At 39.6% G+C, this 21,297-nt stretch overlaps 1 protein-coding gene across 2 annotated transcripts in view; it reads left to right on the top strand.

Annotated features, from left to right (window-relative positions):
* The window catches only part of RELN (reelin), a 438,814-nt gene that overhangs the window by 277,379 nt on the left and 140,138 nt on the right, over window positions 1-21,297 (top strand). For both annotated transcript variants that reach the window (XM_034766139.1, XM_034766147.1), the window contains exons 12-16: window positions 2,124-2,275; window positions 7,426-7,538; window positions 9,473-9,681; window positions 14,212-14,340; window positions 16,740-16,849. In XM_034766139.1, coding sequence (XP_034622030.1) covers window positions 2,124-2,275; window positions 7,426-7,538; window positions 9,473-9,681; window positions 14,212-14,340; window positions 16,740-16,849 — 713 coding nt within the window. The remainder of the gene's footprint in view (window positions 1-2,123; window positions 2,276-7,425; window positions 7,539-9,472; window positions 9,682-14,211; window positions 14,341-16,739; window positions 16,850-21,297) is intronic.

The following is a 21,297-nucleotide window of genomic DNA, read 5'->3' as shown; positions in this document are numbered from 1 at the left end:
TTTTTTTTCTCTTAATTAATTGGCCTCTCAGAGTTGGTAAGACAACTCCCACCTGTTTATGCTCTCTGTATGTGTGTATATATATCTCCTCAATATATGTTCCATTCTATATGCATCCGAAGAAGTGGGCTGTAGTCCACGAAAGCTTATGCTCTAATAAATTTGTTAGTCTCTAAGGTGCCACAAGTTCTCTATTTATCATTTCAGAGAGAATTTGGACTTATTTTTACAAAAATGCCAGAGTCATTTTACATTCTTAAACTTTCTGTTTTTCATTTTGAATGTTCCCTAAAAGGAAGTTATCCCTAGAAACAGCCATGATCTGCATCATTCATGACCCCAAGTTGTTTTGTGGGTCAGTAAAGAGAGTGTTTTAATTGGGCTAAATGGAGCATATAAAAAGACCAATGAACCATTGTGAGATTTCTTTGTATAAATCAAAACAGGCTCAACTGTTTAATTCTGCAATTGTCTTGGTCCCCAAAGACCCATCTTCAAAAATGGTAACTATTTTTTATCATATCACGTGTTATTTTTTTAAACGTCTGAACCACAAAAGTTCTTTCATCAGAATTAGATGTACATCAAACAAAAATGCTTTGCTACAGAATGTTTAAATTTATTGAAATGTAAGCTAACCATACTTTTGCAGCCAAACAGATTAAATTCTTATGGAGCTCTTTGTTCTTCAGATGACACATTTATGTTTGTACCATAAAAGTATTTCAATAAATGTTAATTTGGTAGATTTTCAAATATTTCTTTGTAATCTACTATAAGATATAAAGTGGGATTTTCAAATACCCTCAGTATAGGCCTAACTCTGAGGCCATTGAAGTTAATGTTTGAACTCCAATTGACTTAAGTGGTAGCAGCACTGAGCACTTAAAAAAAATCACACCTGTACATTTGGAAATAGTTTGAGAGGTTAAAAAAAAGTATCAAATATAAACAAGATCAGCAATTGCAGTGGGGGTTACTGACAATTGTTTATTACTGGAAAGAAACAGTACTGAGAAATTAGAAAAGGAGACCTTAAGTAGTTGTTAGATTCTGTTCACTCACTTCTCATTGCTAGAGCTGGGCAGGAAATGGTTTTCCCATCCTGTGAGTGTTTTTGAAATTCTGAATTATTTTGCCATCACAAATCACAATGAAAATTTTCACAAATCAATCATTCAAAGATCTTTTCAGATAGGGCCAACCAAGCATTTCATTTTGATCATTTTCAAACATTCCATCTTATTTTGACCTTTTCTATGTTTAAAACTTTTTTTAGTATAAATTAACTAAAACTTTGAAATGAAAAGTAATTTCAAATTGAAAAATGAAAGTTTTCATTTCTAAAATGTCAAAACAGGATTTTTACTAACCTGTTTTTCAATCAGGAGATTTGGAAACCAACCCTTGCCTGTGAACAGTTTTAATTTCAACAAACACCATTTTCTGATGAAAATGTTTCCTTGGAAAATTCCCGACCAACTATATTCACTGCCACTAGCTGGAGAAACAAAAACATGTTTTCTATGAAATGTGAGAAAAAGAGGGATCAGATTAAATTTTTTGAGAAGCATAGTATCTCTTTTTTCTCTATTCAAGCACTGAATTAAAACTGTTACTCAAAAATGTTCAAATGCTACTCAAAAAGTTAAATAGAGGGCATGTTCAATGACTGCATAGTAGATATGATCAATGCAGTCTGCCTTTTAAAGTTTCAGTGATGTGTAAATGTCTTCTAAATTAACCAAAATGAAAATACAATGGAGGTTGCATTTATATTACATGTTATTTATTTATATAACACCAAAGTACTGAGAAAGGGTAATATTCAACAGCCAAAATAAATATCTCAACAACTTAAATAACTTTGTACAATTCTACCAATTATTGTATTTTAAATAATATAATCTACAACTTTGCTGACATACATTAATTGTATGCTATTTAAGTTGACTGAATTTAGGGAACTGTTATTTTGTGGTGACTAACATGTTTGAACAAACTGCTTTTCATTATACCACATGAGGTTTGAAGAAGTTTTTCTTTATAAAATAAACTGTTAGAAACATACAGGCTTACCCCTACCAGGTATCTGACTCTCAACACATTGTTGATGTATTTAGATGGGACATATCTGGAGCTGTCATTGGTACTGAATGTGGAACACTGGAGTCAGGTTCATCTATGGTATTCCTCAGAGATGGAGAGAGAAAACTATGTACTCCATATATGGACACTACAGGTTATGGGAACCTGAGATTTTACTTCAGCATGGGTGAGTATGTACTTTTAACATATTTGGGACATGCAAAACATATCAGACTCTAATTTGAGAATAAATTTGAAATCCGACAATCTGAACCTAAAGATGCTAAATATCTTCTAAAGATGATAGTTTTGAGTCACTCCACCTCTACACTAGTGTGACTTCATTGATTTCAATAGAGTCACACCAGTGTGAGAGGAGAGTAACACAGTGGAGAATCAGGCCCAATTTGTTCTGTCTGAAATGGGAGTTGTCTCCAGGTGGGAGCTGTTGTGTTAATTTTAGAAAGAGAAAATGGGGTCCATAGAGTCATAGGTGTTAACATAACTCAGTCACTGTCCAGCATTAAACAGTTTTAAACAAGGTTCAGGGTTTGGTATACAGAGACCTCAGCCTGCTTAATACCATGGCAAAAAAAATTCCTTTTAATCTTTTATTAAAAATACAGAAAAGAAGGAAAAACAGTTAATGCAATTGAAATGTAAAGTATTAAATAAGGCTTTCATTTTAACAAATCCCTTGTTCTCTTTTCCTGTAGCTGGAGAGAGTCTTTACCAGGAATAAAGCCCATGTTTGACAGTCTCTTAGGTGGCAATAACTGTCCTTTTGGGGAAAAGTGAAGTTAGCTGAGATAGGCTGAAGCTGTTGTTATTGCTTTGTTATTAATCCCATTTTCTAGAAGACAAAACAAGACAAACACGCATGAATGGGAAAGGAAAGAACAGCAAAGATAAAAATGCAACTTTTTCTGTCTCTGATGTTGACTTTCACTTACAACCTCACTGCTGGAAAAATACAGGCCCAGCACATGGTCTTATCAGCCACTCTGAGACCTGGCAAATATACATCGGCCTGTTTAGGGCATTGCTTTAAGCTGCTTCTTTTTGGTCCTGGGTTTACAACAGTGTTGCAAAATATATAATCCTGGCCAGCTAAGCCAGACTCCGCTTAGACAGAAGGCAAAAGAAGAGGAATAAGAAAGATAAGAAATAAGGTGGGGAAGGAAAAGGACACATGAGATGGGGGAGAATAGAGCTTCACATCCTAGATGACATTTGGGATTCATCCAGAGCTGGTGGAGGTGACAATATCATCTGGGTCCCTCTCTCTGGCTTGGTCTCATTAGGACAGGATCAGAATGAAAAAGACCCAGATTCCCAGGAAACATTGGGGTGGCAGCCATAATCGTGAATCTCCTGCAGTCACCAATTTTTCTCACAAAGTCTGTTTCTTTAAAAAAATCCAAAAGGGAGTGATGGGTGGAATAGGCCATCCTCTCATTATTTTGTTCATCACTCTCGCCTAACTCCTGATTTGCCACATTTAATCCATTGATTTCTGATTCCACATCTGCGTTGTTGCCACATATGATCTCAACACAGTGCTTCAGTTATATCGGTAACACCTTTTTGTTTAGACTAACTCAGTCATTCTGTATTTCACTTTTAATATTTTTTTACAAACAACCTTATGTAACATTCTGGGTTGGACTTCTGTTACCTTTTTCACATCAAAGTTTGCAAACATTTGTTATTCCAGGTAACCTAACAATATTACAAACTTCCATCCACTTTCCCACAGTTAGGCTCACAGCTGAGGAAGGCCTTCTAGGCCTTAATTATTACAACAGACCATGTCTCTGTTAACTAACCCACAAAATGGTTTCTGCTCCTGAGCTACTAAGCCATCACCAGACACATGAATAGCTACCACAATAATATCTTCCCTGAGGGTGAAATTCAGCCCCAGAGCACAAGGTACACACAAGAACTCCACAGTACTGAAAAACTATATTAAATACTTAAGTAGTGCTGAGGATTATGTGCAGACCTTTCACAGTGGGATGAATTTCACCCTGAATGGTTTTCTTGGGGGGCAAAAGTAAACTAGCAAGAATAAAAGATGAAGTAAAGCAGGAAGTTTCCTCTCCAAATAAGAAGGCTGTTGTTAGTACAACTGTATTAGGCATTCGCTCTCACAAATCCAAATTCATACAAATGTTTGTTGGGTGTGGGGAAATCATCCAATATTTTGTTGTATTTTTCCAGGAATTTAATGTGTACATGTATAAATAAAGGAAATTCCACATGAAATTTATTCTCTCAACACAGTATTTAGTTTTTAGAAAATAGGGAATAAAATAATGGGATGATAAAGGAGGAAGCATGGATTAAATTAGTGACCTTCCAAAGCCACCTTTTGAGTCAACAAGAAAAAAAAACTTAATTCATTGATTTAAAGTCCTGCTGTAGTTTCTCTGAATTGTCACGCATCTCCCCTGTGTTACATGATTTACCAATAAAGCACAGGAAAGGGAGGTTTCCTTATTTCCAGGTCTTCCAGGCATTACAACACCTGCAAGAGAAACAGGAAAGAAACTTTGTCAACCTTCTGAACTTACAGGAGAGGCTGTCAGTTCAGCAAGAGTGGTGGAGAAATTGGGTGATCGCATTGAAAACATAAGCTATGCCTGTTTGTAGCTAAATGCATAATAGTGTAAATATTCAGGGATACAAATAAAGCCTCACAGAAGCAAGTAGAACTTTCATAGTCCAATGTAAGTCACAACAAAGATGTAAGCCTTATAAGGCTTTTCAGAACACCCTTTGTTTATTCCACCCCTATAATTGGCCATCTTTGCATGACAAAGCAATTGAAGTGTTTTATATCTGAAATCTTACAGACTATTTAAAAGAGTTTCCTCATCCTGTTTTTTAAATCAACCTGCAATGTCAGCCTGATACAGGAAAGCGTGAAACTTCCTTTTTTCAGTTTCAGATACCTTGTTTTAATATTCATTATCCAGGATACCAAATGGAGCTATGCCAATAAAATATACTACCATTAGCGTCCATGTTGTTTAAAGCCATTCTATCTCTATTGCAGCATTTAAAGAATATGTCCAGCTCAGATTTGCCTCCACCAAGGCCGGCTCCAGGCACCAGCCGACCAACCACGTGCTTGTGGCGGTACCTTAGAAGGGGCGGCCAATGTTGGGATGGCGGGGGGCGCTCGCGGTGTTTTTGTTTTTTGTTTGGCGGGGCGGCACTCGGGGTTTGTTTTGGTCGGGCAGCGTGGGGGGTGTTTGTTTCAGCGGCACGCAGGGGCGGGGAGTCAGGGGCTTCGGCAGCACAGCCCGGCACTCGGTTGGGCGGCGCGGCGCTCCGGGGGTTTGGCCAGCCTGGCGAGGCGCTCAGGGCGGGGGTTTGGGCGGCCCGGCCTGGCCCAGCCTGGCGCTCGGGGGGGGCAGGGGTTTAACTGGCCCGGCGAGGTGCTCCGGGGGTTTGGGTGGCCCCGCGCAGCGCGGCACGGGGGGGGGGGGGAGTCGGTGGCGCTGGGGCGGGACGTTACCGCAGGGCGGTGGTCGTCTTTTTTGCCTGGGGCGGCAAAACAGTTAGAGCCAGCTCTGGCCTCCACAGCTGCTACCACATGAAAGCTTTACAAGTCTCTTGAGCTCTACAGATATGGAGATGCTGCCCCAGCTGAAACCCTGTTCCTTTGCAGTGGGTAAAAACAAGTCACAAACTCTACCGTGTCTAACTCCCTTTGAGCCCATGTAAATGACATTAGGGAACAGGGGCACACTGAGCAAGATGCACTGTGCATTTCCCCAAGCAAATTCTTGCCTGCCTGCCTAATGGCCAGCTCATTGTTAGCCAGAGCGGAAGTAGATGAATAGATTCATGGAGTTTAAGGCTAGAAGGGACCAATATATCATCTCATCTGACCTATGTGTTCCATGCCATTAAATTTCACTGTTCCCCTATATTCAGCCCAATAATTTGTGTATGACTAAAGTATAACTCATGCTCTGCTAACTGTGCTTCCCAAAGTATCTGGGAAGTGCCACAACTATGGATAAATGGGGAAAGGGAGGAAGAAGAGGATGAGGGAATCTTTCCATACCCAACTGGGGGTCCACTTCTTGAGGCAGAACTGCTTAGGACCTCACTGCCATAACAAGGCTTTGGGACACCGGACTAGCACCCTCTTCACATCCATGAATGCCAAGTATATTGGGAAAGCCAGCAATAAGGTTGCTATGTTAATACTAGTATTTTTAATTTATACAGCACCTTTCATTCAGAGATCTCAAAGCAACTAACAAATTCTAATTAGTCCTGCCAACAATCCTATGGATTACATAAACATTATTCTCATTATACAGGTGCGCACAGGGAGTCTTGCTGAACTTGCCCAGAGTTACACACCAAGTCTGTGTAAAACGAAAATAACCCAGAAATCCTCCTGACTCCTAATCCCATTCTTAAACCACTACACCATGCTCCCTTCCATTGAGCAATGGGAGTTTGGCTGAGTAAAGACTCTCTCTCTTATTCCCTACTGAAAGTACTGTAAATTACAATTACCACTGGCATATCTTTTACTTCTCCACAATGTTCACTAAGGGCTCTATTGTGCTAATATGTATCAGAAACTATGTAGCATCACCCTAGTGGTACCTCAAAGGGAGGCAGAGAAAGTATGGCTGCAACCACACCCATGAAGACAGTGCCTGGCATGCACCTAGTTAGCTTAGGAGTGAGGAGGAAGAAGTAGAAACTATGGTCCCACAGGCTCTCTGAACCTCCCTCTGTATCTTTTGGAGAGGCTAGCCCTGAACAGCCCTTCCACTGCCTGCTTGCAAGGACTACTCTTGTGCCCAGGACCCAGTACTATCTTGCTATATGGAATCTGTGTTTGCACAGCACCAAACATGATGGAGCCCTGAACCTGACAGAGGCCTTTGACTCTAACCAGGATGTAAATACTAAGTAATAACAATTCACTGATTTCTACCAGAAACATAGGAAATCAAACACTGAAAAAAAGCAGCGCACTTCCATGTGAATAGGGTGTAAAATGCACAGATACAAACACCACTTGTGGCATAACATTATTTTTATTAAAATTTATTTCAATAAACTGATAAAAATAGTTACTTAGGCTTTTCTGTCAAGGCCTTGATCTCCAGAATGGCCTATCTGATCGAATGGTTCTTATACATTATTCCATTGGGGCTTGTGTTCTTTTGTTTCAGATCTTAGTTTAATAATATCTAGGTGTAATTGTTTTCATAATTATGAGAATTTAATGTGATTGTACTTTTAAATAACACATGCTTCAATTATTTTGTTTCTCAAATATGTATTGTAAAGGGGGAACTTGTGATTCTGGAGAAGCCCATGAAAATGATGTCCTCCTCTATGCAAAGATAGAAGGAAAGAAAGAGCACATAGCTCTTGATACACTGACCTATGCTTCTTATAAGGTAGGTGTTATAGACAAAGATAGACAGACAACCTACATTTTAAGCCAATTTGACCATGCTGAGTGTGGCATTCTACTGGGGTAATTCAACAAGAGCTTTTCAAGCAACTAACATATACGGATCACTCTGTTAGAAAGCATCTGAGCATCAAAATTCTGCAATGCTCACTACTTAACTCATTTGGTGCCAGGATAATAGACTAATAAGAAGGTAGCAGATAAAGAGGTTGAAAGCTTATAATTATTATAACTATTTTTGAGCATGAGAGCATGCAGCAGCTAGATTGGGGCAATGGGAGTGTCAATAAAGGAGAGGTTTGTGCTGTCCGTGTGGTCTGGTAAGCAGTCAGGTAGGCATGGTAGGTTTGTGAAGCTAGCATTGGGCAATAATTTTGCAGTCCTACTGTGACAGCAGATGTATCCTTTAAAAAGAACGTGCTGTTTTTGTTGTCTCAGAAAATATGGGGCTTTCATACGCAATTTCCAAAGAGTTCTCTATTGTGAAAGGAACACTTGAGCAAAATTCACCCTGGGTTTTGTCAAGCTTATACAACACCAATCAAAATATGAGAAGTCTAGATGAAAGTTAAAATTAGAGCTGAGCGAATAATGGATTTTTCGGTTCGCTGGCAATTGTGTGACCTCGCAGTCTCCTTTTTGGTTGTTTAGCACAAGCAGACAGACTCCCTGGAATGATGACACAGGCATGAGCTCAGTAAACAACAGACAATGTATTTATTACTAAAAAAGGATACAGAGACAGCTCCATTCCTATTGCTGGAAAATACTTTTGCCTTCTCACCCAGGCAACAAGAATATTCACCCCTCAATTTCTTCTCAGGATTGTTTCCTGAATCTGGGTTCCTCCTGCTATGAAGAGCCATATGCTTTAGTGGCTGTCTGTGGATGTGCCATACACAGAGCCCTAGCCAGCACAGTAACTCTGGTACAATATTTTTATTGTGCTGTCTAAAAGGAAGAAGAAAAGAAAGGAGTTATATATATACATATGCACACAACATTGTTACAAACGAAACTACAGCATGTTTATACCTTACAGTACATAGAGGATATTGTATTAAAGGTCTAGTCTACTTAAAACGCACTTTTATCACTTTCTTTTGTTAACACCTAAGATTACTATAACTATAAAATTTAGAGAAAAATCTCTTTCAGTCTGTTTACTTTATGTATTTGAAAGCACTTTGGGCTGAGTCAGTTTTATTGTTTCACTGTAGTAAAGTTTCTCCTGTTTTTTGCATGGCAATAGGAAACAACCCACTTTAAAAAAAGGAAATTATTATTGACAACTGAAGAAAATAATAGGGTGACTCAGAGGCAGGGGTAGTCTCTACAACTACATTTGACATGGGTTTTTTTTCCAAATCGACTACATTTACAGCTGAAAATGTCCCTTTAATATATTAAAAAAACTAGTCATGTAGCTCCAGACACATGAGCTAAATTTCATCAGAAGAACATTTCCTTATATTTCAAACGTGGTATCCTCTCCAAATTATTCCATTCTATTTAAACCAGAGGTGCACTTCCATTGCATTTGCTAATGTGAACTGGAAGAGTTGAGAGGCAATACCCTTTTCTAACGCACCATCACTGCTAAGCAATCAAGCTTAATTAGTATTTTTCAGAACACAGAAGACAGTCCCTTCAAGGTATTTACAGTCAAATACTCTGATTATTGTAGGTGCTGAGCACCCCTGATTCCCAGAGTAGTGATGGCCATGCAGTGAGTTAAATGAGTTTGTGTCTGGGTTCTTTTGTGGGGAGATGGTTAATTTAATAGTCAACATGAAAGAAGCAACATGGTGGGCTAGTATTGTTTGGCCCCTTTGAAATTATTGCTGCTATTTTATAAACAGTCCTTCTCTGTGTAATTTTTTTATATAAACCTAATTAGTTTAATTTCTTTTGAAGGTTCCATCTTTGGCTTCTGTTGTCATTAGTCCGGAGCTGCAGACTCCTGCTACCAAGTTCTGTCTTAAGCAAAAGAATCATCAAGGGCATAACAAGAATGTCTGGGCTGTCGATTACTTCCATGTCCTGCCGGTACTTCCCTCCACCATAACTCACATGATCCAGTTTTCCATTAATCTGGGCTGTGGAACTCATCAACCTGGTAACAGGTACAACAGGCTAGATTTATCTTGCAACTAACCTGCTTTCTTATACTTTTTATATTATAGTATCTCTGAAATGATTTGGATATTTTTTCTAGAAAGAAAGCAGGAAATTAAACAACAAATGTAAACAGGTTTGAGGCTTGCATGCAGCATCTCACCTAGCACCAGTCCAATCTTGTTCTCATTGAAGCCAGCAAAAGGGTGGTTATTGACTTCAGGAGGAAGGACAACTGTATGGTTAAGGCACTGGACTAGTTCTCAGGAAATGTGCGGTCACTTCCTGGCTCTGCAGTAGATGCCTTGTGTGACTGTGGGCAAACCACTTAGGGCTTGATCCTGTAGCAGTTGAAAGTCAATGGCAAAACTATCATTGATTTCACCGGTCACAGAGTGAGGGCTCAGTTGCTATTCCGTACAATGGAGATATTATTGTCTCCCTACCTCACTGGTCAAATCATGAAGTTCTTATTCAGGTCATATTCTGACACAACTCCAGTGATATTAATGGGATTTTTGCTGAACTAAGCATTAAGGACTACAGGATTTGGCTCTTCATGCTTTGTTGGGTGAAGATATTGGGTGCAGGGCTGGCTCCAGGCATCAGCGAACAAAGCAGGTGCTTTGGGGGGCAATGGAAAGGACCCGCTACCGAATTGCCGCCGAGAAATGAAGCGGCGTGGTTGAGCTGCCGCCGAAGTACCGCGATCGCGGCTTTTTTTTTTTTTTTAAACCCTTCGCCGCTTGGGGTGGCAAAAAAGCCTGAGCCGGCCCTGATTGGGTGCAGGCAAGAACCTTCTTGTATCTTATAAAAATAAATGTCAGCACATCATGGATTTCTCAAGGGATCAAGGTGTGGAAAAGAATAGTTTCCAAAATAGGCTTGCACACACCTCCGTGCTGAAGAAAGAGCAATGATGTATGCCTAGAAGTGTGCTATTGGCAACCCTGTTTACTAATCTTCCATAGATTATTGCTGCCAATAGCATGAATAATCCACACTGGAATGGTGCAAAGTGTCCATTGTCAGATCAGAGCTGTGTGGGCATAAACATGAGGACCTCACATCTAGGCCCAAATCCAGAACATTCCCCTCTGGCTTTTCTTCTAGAGGGGCTGCAAAGAGGTTTCTCCATGGAATCAGGGGAGGAACTTGGATAGAGAAAGGAGGCCAACAGCTGCGCCATGTTTCCACTGCTTCGGGTGGATTTTCTGGTAGTCATCTACATGCAATGACTGCTAGAATTTGTCCTGTCATATTTAATGGGTTATATTAGCAGTTGTAAGTATTTTAACCATATGTGCCCAGGAATTTGAGAGCTAAATATAAAATGAGCCTTTAAAGGAAAGGCTTCTTTTAAAAACCATAATATTTATTATATCATCTGAATCACAAATTTTCTAGTGGAGTTTTTTTGTAGTGTTTATGTTTTCAGATTAATTTTCTTCCCACTCACATAGCATTTCTAAGACAGGCATGAGCTCCTTCACAACAAAAGAAACACTAGGTCTCCATAAGCCTGATTTGCATTTCACAAATAATTTGGAAGTGCAGATCTCCTGGCCTACAGTATTATTCATAATGTTTTCATTACTGGGAATGCAAGAGAATATGTTATGTTAATACAACCCTCCAAAGTATCAATATAGGTAAATCTGAAATGAATTGGCTGAAACCTCATAAACCATTTTAATATATGTTTATAATATCATGACAATAGTTGTATAGTAAGACACTCTTTAAATAAAATCATATTCTCAGTAAATTATTCTAAATAGAAAAGTCATAGCCCAGTAATGTGGTGTCAGGATGATGAACTGTGATTTTTAATCCTTCATTTGTGTTATTTAAAAGAGTGTTAGAAACAAATTATGCTTAGTAAATTACTCTACGTGAATATTTCAATAAAGCAGCAAAGTTCAAATAAATGAAATGCTTTCTACATTACTTGTTGAAGGTTCGCAGAATGTTAGAAATCTAAAGCCATTCACGGACTCATGTATTAAACACTTTATTTTTAAAAAAATAAGCTGCAGTGAAATGCAAGGGGGTGGGGGCAACATGCCATCAGGAGCTTCATGGGAGTTGAAGTCCTCAAGGAACATTTGTGGATATATTGCAGGGAATGACACTGCATTGCCAGGGGCTTGACTATATCATCTAACACAGTGATACTGAGACTCGGGAGCCACAAATGGCTCTTTAATGTGCCTCCTGTGGCTCTTTGCAGCACATGATATTAAAACACTGTGTGATTTAATTATAAACCAATCTAAGTTATTAACCAATCAGGATGCTTTTACTATGTTATTAGCCAATTGTAGAATACGTGGTCAGTCATTTTGCTGTGAGAATAAATTTATATATATATAAATGAGACAATGAATTCATACTACTGTGGCTCTTTTGGATAATGTAGATCTCTAATTTGGCTCCTGGACCACTGAGGTCTGAGTATCACTGATCTAATGGGTCTTCTCCTAGTCTGATTTCCATCTGTCTGTATTCACTGGTACATTTCAGCAGCTATGTGCAGCTTTGGAGATACACAGTTTATGGCTCTGTTGTGTCACTAGAGCAGCTCTAAACATCTGGGGTGCTGAGTCCAGGTGAGCTTTACCTGCTGTGTCACAGTCATGTGATACCAATTGGGTAATGCTGTTCTCAGAGATGGCTGTAGTGATGTCTCTCCATCCAGCTGCTACGTAGATAGACAGATGCACTGAGCAGTCCCCCCAATACCTAATGCGAGGCATTGGTTATTCTTTTTATGACTGGCATTCAGTCATTGAGGGAAAGACTGTAATGACAGTTGGATCTGATAACTATCAGAGAGTGAAAAGAAAAAGGGAGCATTAGGTGGATGACTAATATTGTCTCCCCGTCTTCTAAATATATACCTATCTGGGGATTGATAGTAGCAGAGGTGGTATCAATACCACACTTGATATTTAAAGAAAAATAGAAAGAAGGAAAACTAGTCAGTCTCTTCAACAGTGAGACAACTCATTGGAGTTATTCTAACCCTAAGATTACTGCCAGTGTGCTACTCCCATGAGCAGTGTAGCCTCAAGTGGGGATGGAGGGACAGATCAAAGACAAAGGGTTTCCTCAACAGGAGCACAGCTGAAATATCCCAATACCTGGGGGGTTGTCTTCCGTAGGTGTATGGAGACATTCTTTCCTCCGACAGGTTGGCCTGCTATAGAGCTAGTATCCACAGCCTTATGCAGGATGCATGGATTAGAGAGTCCTGGATATTTTGAGCTATAAAGGGTTTTATATAATTTCCTAATCAAAGCACCTATTGTATACCAAAAATATTTCAGTAGTGCTGTGCTACATGCTTGGGCAGTCAATCACTTGGCCTTTTAGTCCAGATAGCTCTGAGTGAAGGAAATATAAATAACATAACTCATTTGCTTTCTCAATCTAGTGACTCTCCCAAGGAAATAATTAATAAAATCTATTAGCAGTCAGATCAGTCAGACTCTCCTTCTTAATATTTTTCTTCAGTACTGCACTCTGGTTCTTACTAAAAGGTAATACTCCTGGGGGAATTCTACACCAAAAAATTAAAAATTCTGCACACAATATTTTAAAATTCTGCAAAATTCTGCAAATTTTATTTGACAAAAATAACACTACATAATCATGCCAGTTTCAATTATTTTGGTAATTTATTTCAAAATATGTGTCAGCAAGTTTGTCTGTAACAACAGACACAAAATTTCCTCCAGAAGTAGAGTTAAAGAAACCCCTCTGACAACCCAGTTCCTGTTTCTCTGCCTCCTCAACCCCCCCAAAAACCCAACCATGGTCCCCCCATCCAATACACCGCACACCCTACCCTCCAGAGCCCAGCCGCAGGGCCCCCCCAGCTCAGATACCCACTTCCTACCCCTCAGAGCCCAGGGATCCTGAGGGAGAAACAGCCTGTTGCTCGGTCACAGGCTTGTGTGAAGTTTCCTGTATGCCACCCTCTCCTTCCCTCAGGGGATGCTGGAAACTGCAGCTGCCAGGAACCCTCTAGCTCCCTCCCGCTCCCCCTGGCAGTGTCTTCTATGTGTGAGCTGTACTCTGCCAGGTCCAGTGGCCCCTAGTGGCAGCCAGCAGCACTGCAGCCCATTTCTGTGGGGGAAAGGAAATTCTGCGCTAAAAACATTAATTTCTGCAAAATTCTGCATTGGGCAGTGGTGCAGAATTCCACCAGGAATAATGTAAGAGTAACATCAATCCCATTTAAATACAACATAAAAATAAATGTGTAATGGCCAAATAAGGACTGCAATAATTGCTTTCACCTCTATCAGTTAAAAGTGTTCATATATGGTTTACATTTTGTTGTCTTTAAAATACTGAGCTTGCTTCATGTTTTCATTTTCAGTGTTTTGCCCTCAAAGGCATTTCATATTTCAACATCAGAGGTATCAATTATTTAGCAACCAATGAGTTTTAAAGCTTTTATATGTTGGTGCTACAAATGCTGATGTATTATATTTAGTCTGAGGTGAATACTCTGTTTATGTTGTTAGTGTCTACTTGGAGTTTTCAACCAATCATGGCCGTTCCTGGTCCTTACTTCACACTGAGTGCTTGCCTGAGATATGTGCTGGGTCTCATCTTCCTCACAGTACCATCTATGCCTCTGAAAACTACAGTGGGTAAGAGAGTTCTGTGCAAAACTAGCAGAGAGTCAAGACTACAAAAGGAAGTAAATCCTTTATGACACTGGAAAGCAGTAAAGAAGGTGTCCCCATGCAATCTTTCATTTCTGATTAACTGGGGATAGCAAGCAAAGGAGCTGTTTTTTCTGGCTACCCAGAATTGAAAAGTTATATACCTCAGATTACACTATACAACAAAAACAGAGAGGCGGACTCACCCCTGCGGCGCCTCCTGCTGGTCGTCTCAGGAATTAGCTCTTCCAGCGTCCTGGAGCACCCCCTGCAGGCCGGTGATCCACCTGTCCTCTGGCCCCCGTGTCTCTCCCGGACCCCGGTGCCCTTGTATCTGGGGTGCTGCCCCCTGGCAGTACATCCCTCAGTACTAGGGTCTCCCCTCCCTGGGGAACCCCCACCCACTATCCCTACCTCATCTCAGACTAAGGCCACTGCCAGTCACCAACTAGCTCCCGCTCCCTGGGGCAGACTGCAGTATAGGCCACTCATCACAGGCAAGGTTGGGTTTGGACCTGCTGCCTTAGCCTACTCATGGACTGCCCTCTGCAACCCCCAGTACCCCTTGGCCTTCTAGTAGGCCGCAGCCTGGGGCTATCCAGGGTGGAGCTCCCCAGCTCCTCAGCCTGTCCCCAGCCCCGCTCCACTCAGGTACTCTGTCTCTAGCTCACTGCAGCCAGGCCCTTCTCCCTTGGCTCCCAGCCTTCTTATACAGGCCAGCTGGGGCCTGATTGGGGCGTGGCCCAGCAGTGGCTACTTCCCCAATCAGCCCAGTAGCTTTTCCCTTTGCCCCAGCCCTCTGCCAGGGTTGTTTTAAACCCCTCAGGCAGGAGCGGGGTAACCACCCCGCTACATATAGCAATATTATTTGTCTGATGCTACAGGCAAAAATTACATACATACATACACAAAATGAGGAAAATTTTACTTGAGTTTTTGTTTTGATTAATCTATTAAATTATAATAACAAAGGTCTCTTCCACCTATGGCCATGTTTTACATGATCCACATCTTTTACTAATTTGGAATTATGACATTTGGAATACAATGTACCTCCGGATTTCAGTAGCCAAAAATTGTGATCGTAAATATTTTGTTGGGTAGAACAGCATATAGAGGTTCAGCAAGAAAAAAATAGCCATTGACTGGGTGAAATGTGCTAATCATGCATTAATCTAACAGAAGAAAAATAAAGGGCCAGATCCTGTTCCCAATTAAGTATGCTTGATGCTACTCTGGCAGTGCAACTTGGACTTAAGTGACCATCTGTGGATTCCTCTTGCATAGGGCAATCCCATGATGGCACAGAGCTGACGTAACTGCCTGTATCCCACCTCCCAGCTTCCTTGTAGCCCTCAGAATAGAGAGCAAGTCAGAGGCATGACCATGGAAGGGAACATAGTTGGAGTGCCTTGACGACCATTACAATTGATCATAACTTACAGCAGACATGAGATGCTCAGATAATTATAAGGATGACAGCCATACAACTACCTAGATGGGTAGAAGTTGCACTAGTGGCCAGAGCCATCCCCTGCCTGCCCGCCCCAGGATTGGGTGGCTGTAAAGGTGGCAAATAGCAGTCTTGATCCCCTCTTCAGGTCCTGCTCCAAGTGGAGCTCAGCCAGATCCAAAGACTTAATGTAGCTTTAGAGAGGTCCACTGTCAGGGAAAGGTTCATTATATTAAGCAGTTCAAGGGCAGTATTAACTTTGATCATTTGAATAGAAACCACAACATATTTTTGTTTGTTTCATTTTAAATGCTTTAAATGACATATATTGTAATGTATTAAAATACCATGGGCCAAATTCTCCTTTGGGTAGCTGTGGGGTGGGAAAGCGATTGGGGCACTAGCCTGGGACTTGGAATTAACGATTAAAGATTTTTTTTCAGGAACAAATATTTAATATTGGGCTCTTCAATCTATCAGAGAACGGTATAACACAATCCAATAAATGAAAGTTAAAGCTGGACAATTTCAGACTAGAAATAAGGTGTACATTTTCCATGGTGAAAGTAATTAACCGTTGGAACAATTGACTAGAATCATGGTGGATTCTCCATCACTGACAATTTTTAAATCAAGATATTTTTCTAAAAAGATCTGCTTTAGGGATTATTTTGGGGAAGTTCTATGGTCTGTGTTATACAGGAGGTCAGACTGGATGATCACAGTGGTCCCATCTGGCCTTGGAACCTATGAATCATTTACAGCATATAAATCTGTAGTAACTGCATTGACTTGTGAAAGCAGAATTTAGGTCTATATAAGTATAAAGTTCTTAAAACTCTTCAGTGTAAAATAAATGTCAGCAATGTATACTAATATTTAACAACTACCATTTAAAAATGTGAGAATTTATGTGTGAAATGTATTTCAGGTGGAACCGAATAACTATTCCCCTTCCCAGTGCAGCATTAACCAGAAATACCAGGATTCGATGGAGACAAACAGGACCAATCCATGGAAATATGTGGGCGATTGATAATAGTTAGTATTCATACCTGTTATCATCATGTACCATTCAGGTACAATTTCCATACACAGTTCCCAGTAGACACATATTTCCCAATGTCATAAGGTAGGGATTTGCAGATTGTTAAACATGCATCTTATGTGCACTTGGTCACCAGTCTTTAATGAAGATAGAGGAGAATTATATAATCTGAAAAGGCAGTGGAATCAGAAGATAAAATGATGTAGAGTGGCAGCGGGCAAAATGTAGATTATCTTTTTTTTTTTTTAATTGAAAGCTTTCTAAAAGTAGAATATTCGTGATGAGGGGCTAATATAACATTTCCTCTGACTGCTTAGATCCAGTTAACATAAGTAGGTACTAAATTGTGCTATTAAGAATGTGTACTGTACTTCCCTAAGTAACAACTGCAACATCTGGGATATATTATACCTGCTAGACCCAGAAGACCTTAATAAAGAAACACTGCCACCAGCACATGGATGACAGCTTTTGCATTGTGTACACTATTTGATAGGGAGAAGTATCTTCTATGATAGTACATTTCTCTAGTTCCATTTTAGAGGCTTATTTTTACCTAAATTATTTTCTAATACCTATAAATACATCTTTTTTTTTAAATTGTGCATTTATTTTGAAAAAAACAAGGCGACAATAGGAGTCTTGCAGTGAATCACATAGTAATAAATCTTATAGTCATGGAAAGGCAGGCTCAGTCAGGATAGGAATATTTAAAACAGAAACAAGTACTTTGTGAATGCAAGATTTGTATATCCCTGGATTTATACCTCATATATAACAATGACCATATATAAGGATGATACTGAGCAGGCCACAGCTAATTAAAGGAAAGACGTTCTGCTACAAACCGAGGTGCAGATATGTTTGTGGAGCACAGGAATTTGTTTTTCTAGGTATGTAGATAAAAATGCATTATATTTTGAATCCGAAGAAGTGGGCTGTAGTCCACGAAAGCTTATGCTCTAATAAATTTTTTAGTCTCTAAGGTGCCACAAGTACTCCTGTTCTTCTTTTTGCGGATACAGACTAACACGGCTGTTACTCTGAAACCTTATATTATGAATGCATATTTTATAGTCTGAAACTTCTGATTAAATTGTGGGGCGCCACAATTCTTAAGACACTTTGACATGATATTAGGGACCAGCAAGATACAGCACATTTTAATTTTAATTTTAAACAAGCTATGCTCCCAACATCACTACATTTTAACTGTTACAAAGAAGCTCTTTGGCATTTTGAAAAAAGAAAAGCCTTTTGAAACTGCCAGGATATTGAAATGTAAAAAAAAAAAAATATTGAGCTAATGAAGTAGTTAATTTCCATCACGTTTTTGGAAATGCTATTTCCTTATTCCCATTAGTGTGATTTAGTATCATCTCAATATTCCCAAGGCAGTATTAATTCTTGTCTTGAATATAGCGACATTATCTCAAAAATTAAGCAAAATGAAGGGTAAGTCAAAACACTGATGTCTATGAAAGGTGAGAATATATAAGGAATTACAAAATGTAGCTGTCAAAGCAAGTTTCTGGAAACAACAGAATGATTCAGTCAATGCAAGTCTACAGAAATTTTACAATAGGAAGAAAAATACAGGATTTGGATTGTTAATTCAAAAATATAATTATCACTCGGTATTACATCATGGGGATTTTTCTTCTTTTAAAAACTAGCCTTCACAGCATATCAGACCTTTAAGGGGAAAGCTCCTGTCTAAAATTTATCTCCATGAGTCACCAATAAATCCTGATCATGAACTAACATCATAGGTTTGGGTAGTCAGGAGTCTTGTTAAATCCTCTGCAGAATTCCTGCAGTTCTCTTTTGACTTTCTTTAAACTTCTTGCACTGCCAAAGAGTGCAGTCTTTTGGAGGTCAATGACAGTGATGTCTTCCACTCCTAATGTGTTCTTGAGCTGCTCATCCATACCCTTAGGGATTGCTCCAAATGCTTCACAGATCAATGGATCACTTTTGTTCTAATTTTTCATAATTGTTCCACTTCATGGCATAGCTCTTCATATTTAACTATCTTCTCTTCTTGTTTCCTTTTTATGTTTATTGCTGGCACGGCAATGCCAATTAACACCGTCTTGTTTGTTTTCTTTTCTACAGCCACTATGTCTGGCCTGTTGGCCTGCACTGTTTAGTCTGTGACAATTGCCAGATCCTGTAAAATCTTCATTCTCTAGAGCACTTTCAAATTGGTGGGTCATCATTTTGCATGTTTTGTTTAAATCCATATTTGCCACAGAAGCTCCAATTCAGACAGTTGGCAATCTCATTGTGTCTCTTCATAAATTCTTTTCCAGTCAGGCTCCTGCAGGCACTCAACAAAAGTTCCACCGTCTCTTCTTTTTCAGAACACATTCTGCAGTTCGGAGAGCAGTTCTGTTGGCCAGTTTTGTTTAGAATGTAATCAACCCTTAATGATTGCTCTTGTGCAGTCATAATGAGGCTCTCTGACTCTCTTTTGAGGTATCCTTCTACAAGTCATAAGTTTGTTAATCTTTGATCACTAATGACTTTGATCTTTCTCCATCGCATTGATTTCTCTGTAAATCTTTCTAGTTTTTCTTTGGTATTTGCGTTCTCCTTTTTTATGTTTTCTTGGACTGGAATGCATGCTTGTCCAGCACTTGGTATAGCGACCACATGATCTTTTATTTTGGCTGACTCCTCATATTTTTGGATGTTATATATTTCATTGTCAATTGCTTCCTCCACAGATAGCAGACCTTTTCCTCCATCATGTTGTCTGATGTACATCCTGGCCGTGTCTTGATTGATATCCATTACTCTAAGTCTATGCATTTTCAGGAGCTTTCTTGTTTGGATGTGAAATTTTTCTTCTCCTCTTGATTCCACTTGTTAACTCCAGCAGTGTACCATAATACTTTTATCACACAATGGCTCAGCTCAAATTCCTTGAGATGAGTTGTGTCTTTAGATTAGTTCTTATTCATCTGTAATACTGTTTCTCCACTTCTTCTTTGAGTTCCTAATGTTGTAACTCTGTCAGTTCCGTGAGGTATATGTAGGGGCCATGATGAGAGGTATCTCCTCAGCAGTACTAGGGCTCAGTAGTGAGACCTTATGCAGGCCAGACTCACATTGAGAGTTTTGCCTGTGTAAGGACTACAATATCAAGACCATGTTAAATATAGATATCCTACTTAATATTTGCCCTTGATACTATGGAGCTAGAAATAAAAGAAGAGTGCAGATCGTGCCAATGGTCTAAGCCCATTTTTCACATGCTTCTCATCATGTTCCCCCAAATCTCTGCATTTTTCTGTTCTGTAAAGCCAGGAATAAAAAATATATATGAAATGATTAAGAGTGTAGTCCTGCCCCTTTTGAGGTCAATAGCAAAACCCCCATTGATTTCAGTGGTGTCAGGATTTCACCATAAATCCATTAAACTATCGTTATTTTTAGAACAAAATATGCTGAATTAATAGTTATGCAGTAAATGTAGTTCTGTCAAAGGATTTTAAACACTGAGCAGTGTAGCATGCAGGCAAACTTATCAGCAACCTATCCACTAAGTACCCAATCCAAAACCTGTTGAAGTCTTTCCTTTGGCATCAATGGACTTTGGACCAGGCCTGGAAAGCCTGGTCTTCCTAGCTGCTGAGTGCTCTCAACTTGAATAGATGTCAGTGGAATTGAAGGCATTCAGCACTTAGTAAGATCCGACCCGTGTATGTTGACAAATCACCCACATTCACAGCACAGCTTGCCAGTTAAAAATGTAGGATGGAGAGAGAGAAGAATTTCAAAGATTCAATACACTGACCTTTTAGCTCTCCAGACCTCTTTTCAAATATGTATTAAGTCACACAAAATCCGGAGTCCGACCCTCTTTAGAAAATGTTGCGAACCTTCAACTTCGATAAAGCTTTTCTGACATGATAAAAATGACATTCACAGCACAGCTAAGTAAAATAAATGAATCAAACAAGCAGATAACATAATCTTATCCAGAGCGGAGTTTTTACATCCAAAAAGAGAGAAAAGCTAGAGAGACTCCATGAAGTCTGCAGGGAAGATTGCTATTGCCGTCTATTTTACGTGAAAAGAGCTCAGACACTGCCATGACGGGCAGAAGTTTAAGAAAGAAAGAAGGAACTGATCCTCTCAATTTGGTGTCAGGTGGGTTTTGATAACATTCCAAAAGTCACTATACAACTGCCACAGCTCTATGTAGTTGGTAATCTGTGCAGGAGAGTCTTTGTGTCCATTCAGGCTTATGCTGCATTTACAGAGGTATGGCATAAGGGGATATTCCCTATGTACTTGCACTGTCCCTGGCTCCAGTTAATGCTAATAGTTTCTCAACTTCAGGCTTACAAAAATGTACCCCCAAGATAGTTAGCAAATGTATTCATTTGGATTATCCCATAAAAACCACACAGTGATGATCCCAACTAAT

The sequence above is a fragment of the Trachemys scripta genome, chromosome 1 (assembly GCF_013100865.1).
Source record: "Trachemys scripta elegans isolate TJP31775 chromosome 1, CAS_Tse_1.0, whole genome shotgun sequence".
In the NCBI taxonomy this organism is placed as follows: Eukaryota; Metazoa; Chordata; order Testudines; family Emydidae; genus Trachemys; species Trachemys scripta.
The sequence above is the reverse complement of the archived record's forward strand: the minus strand, read 5'-3'. Positions and strand labels throughout refer to the sequence as shown.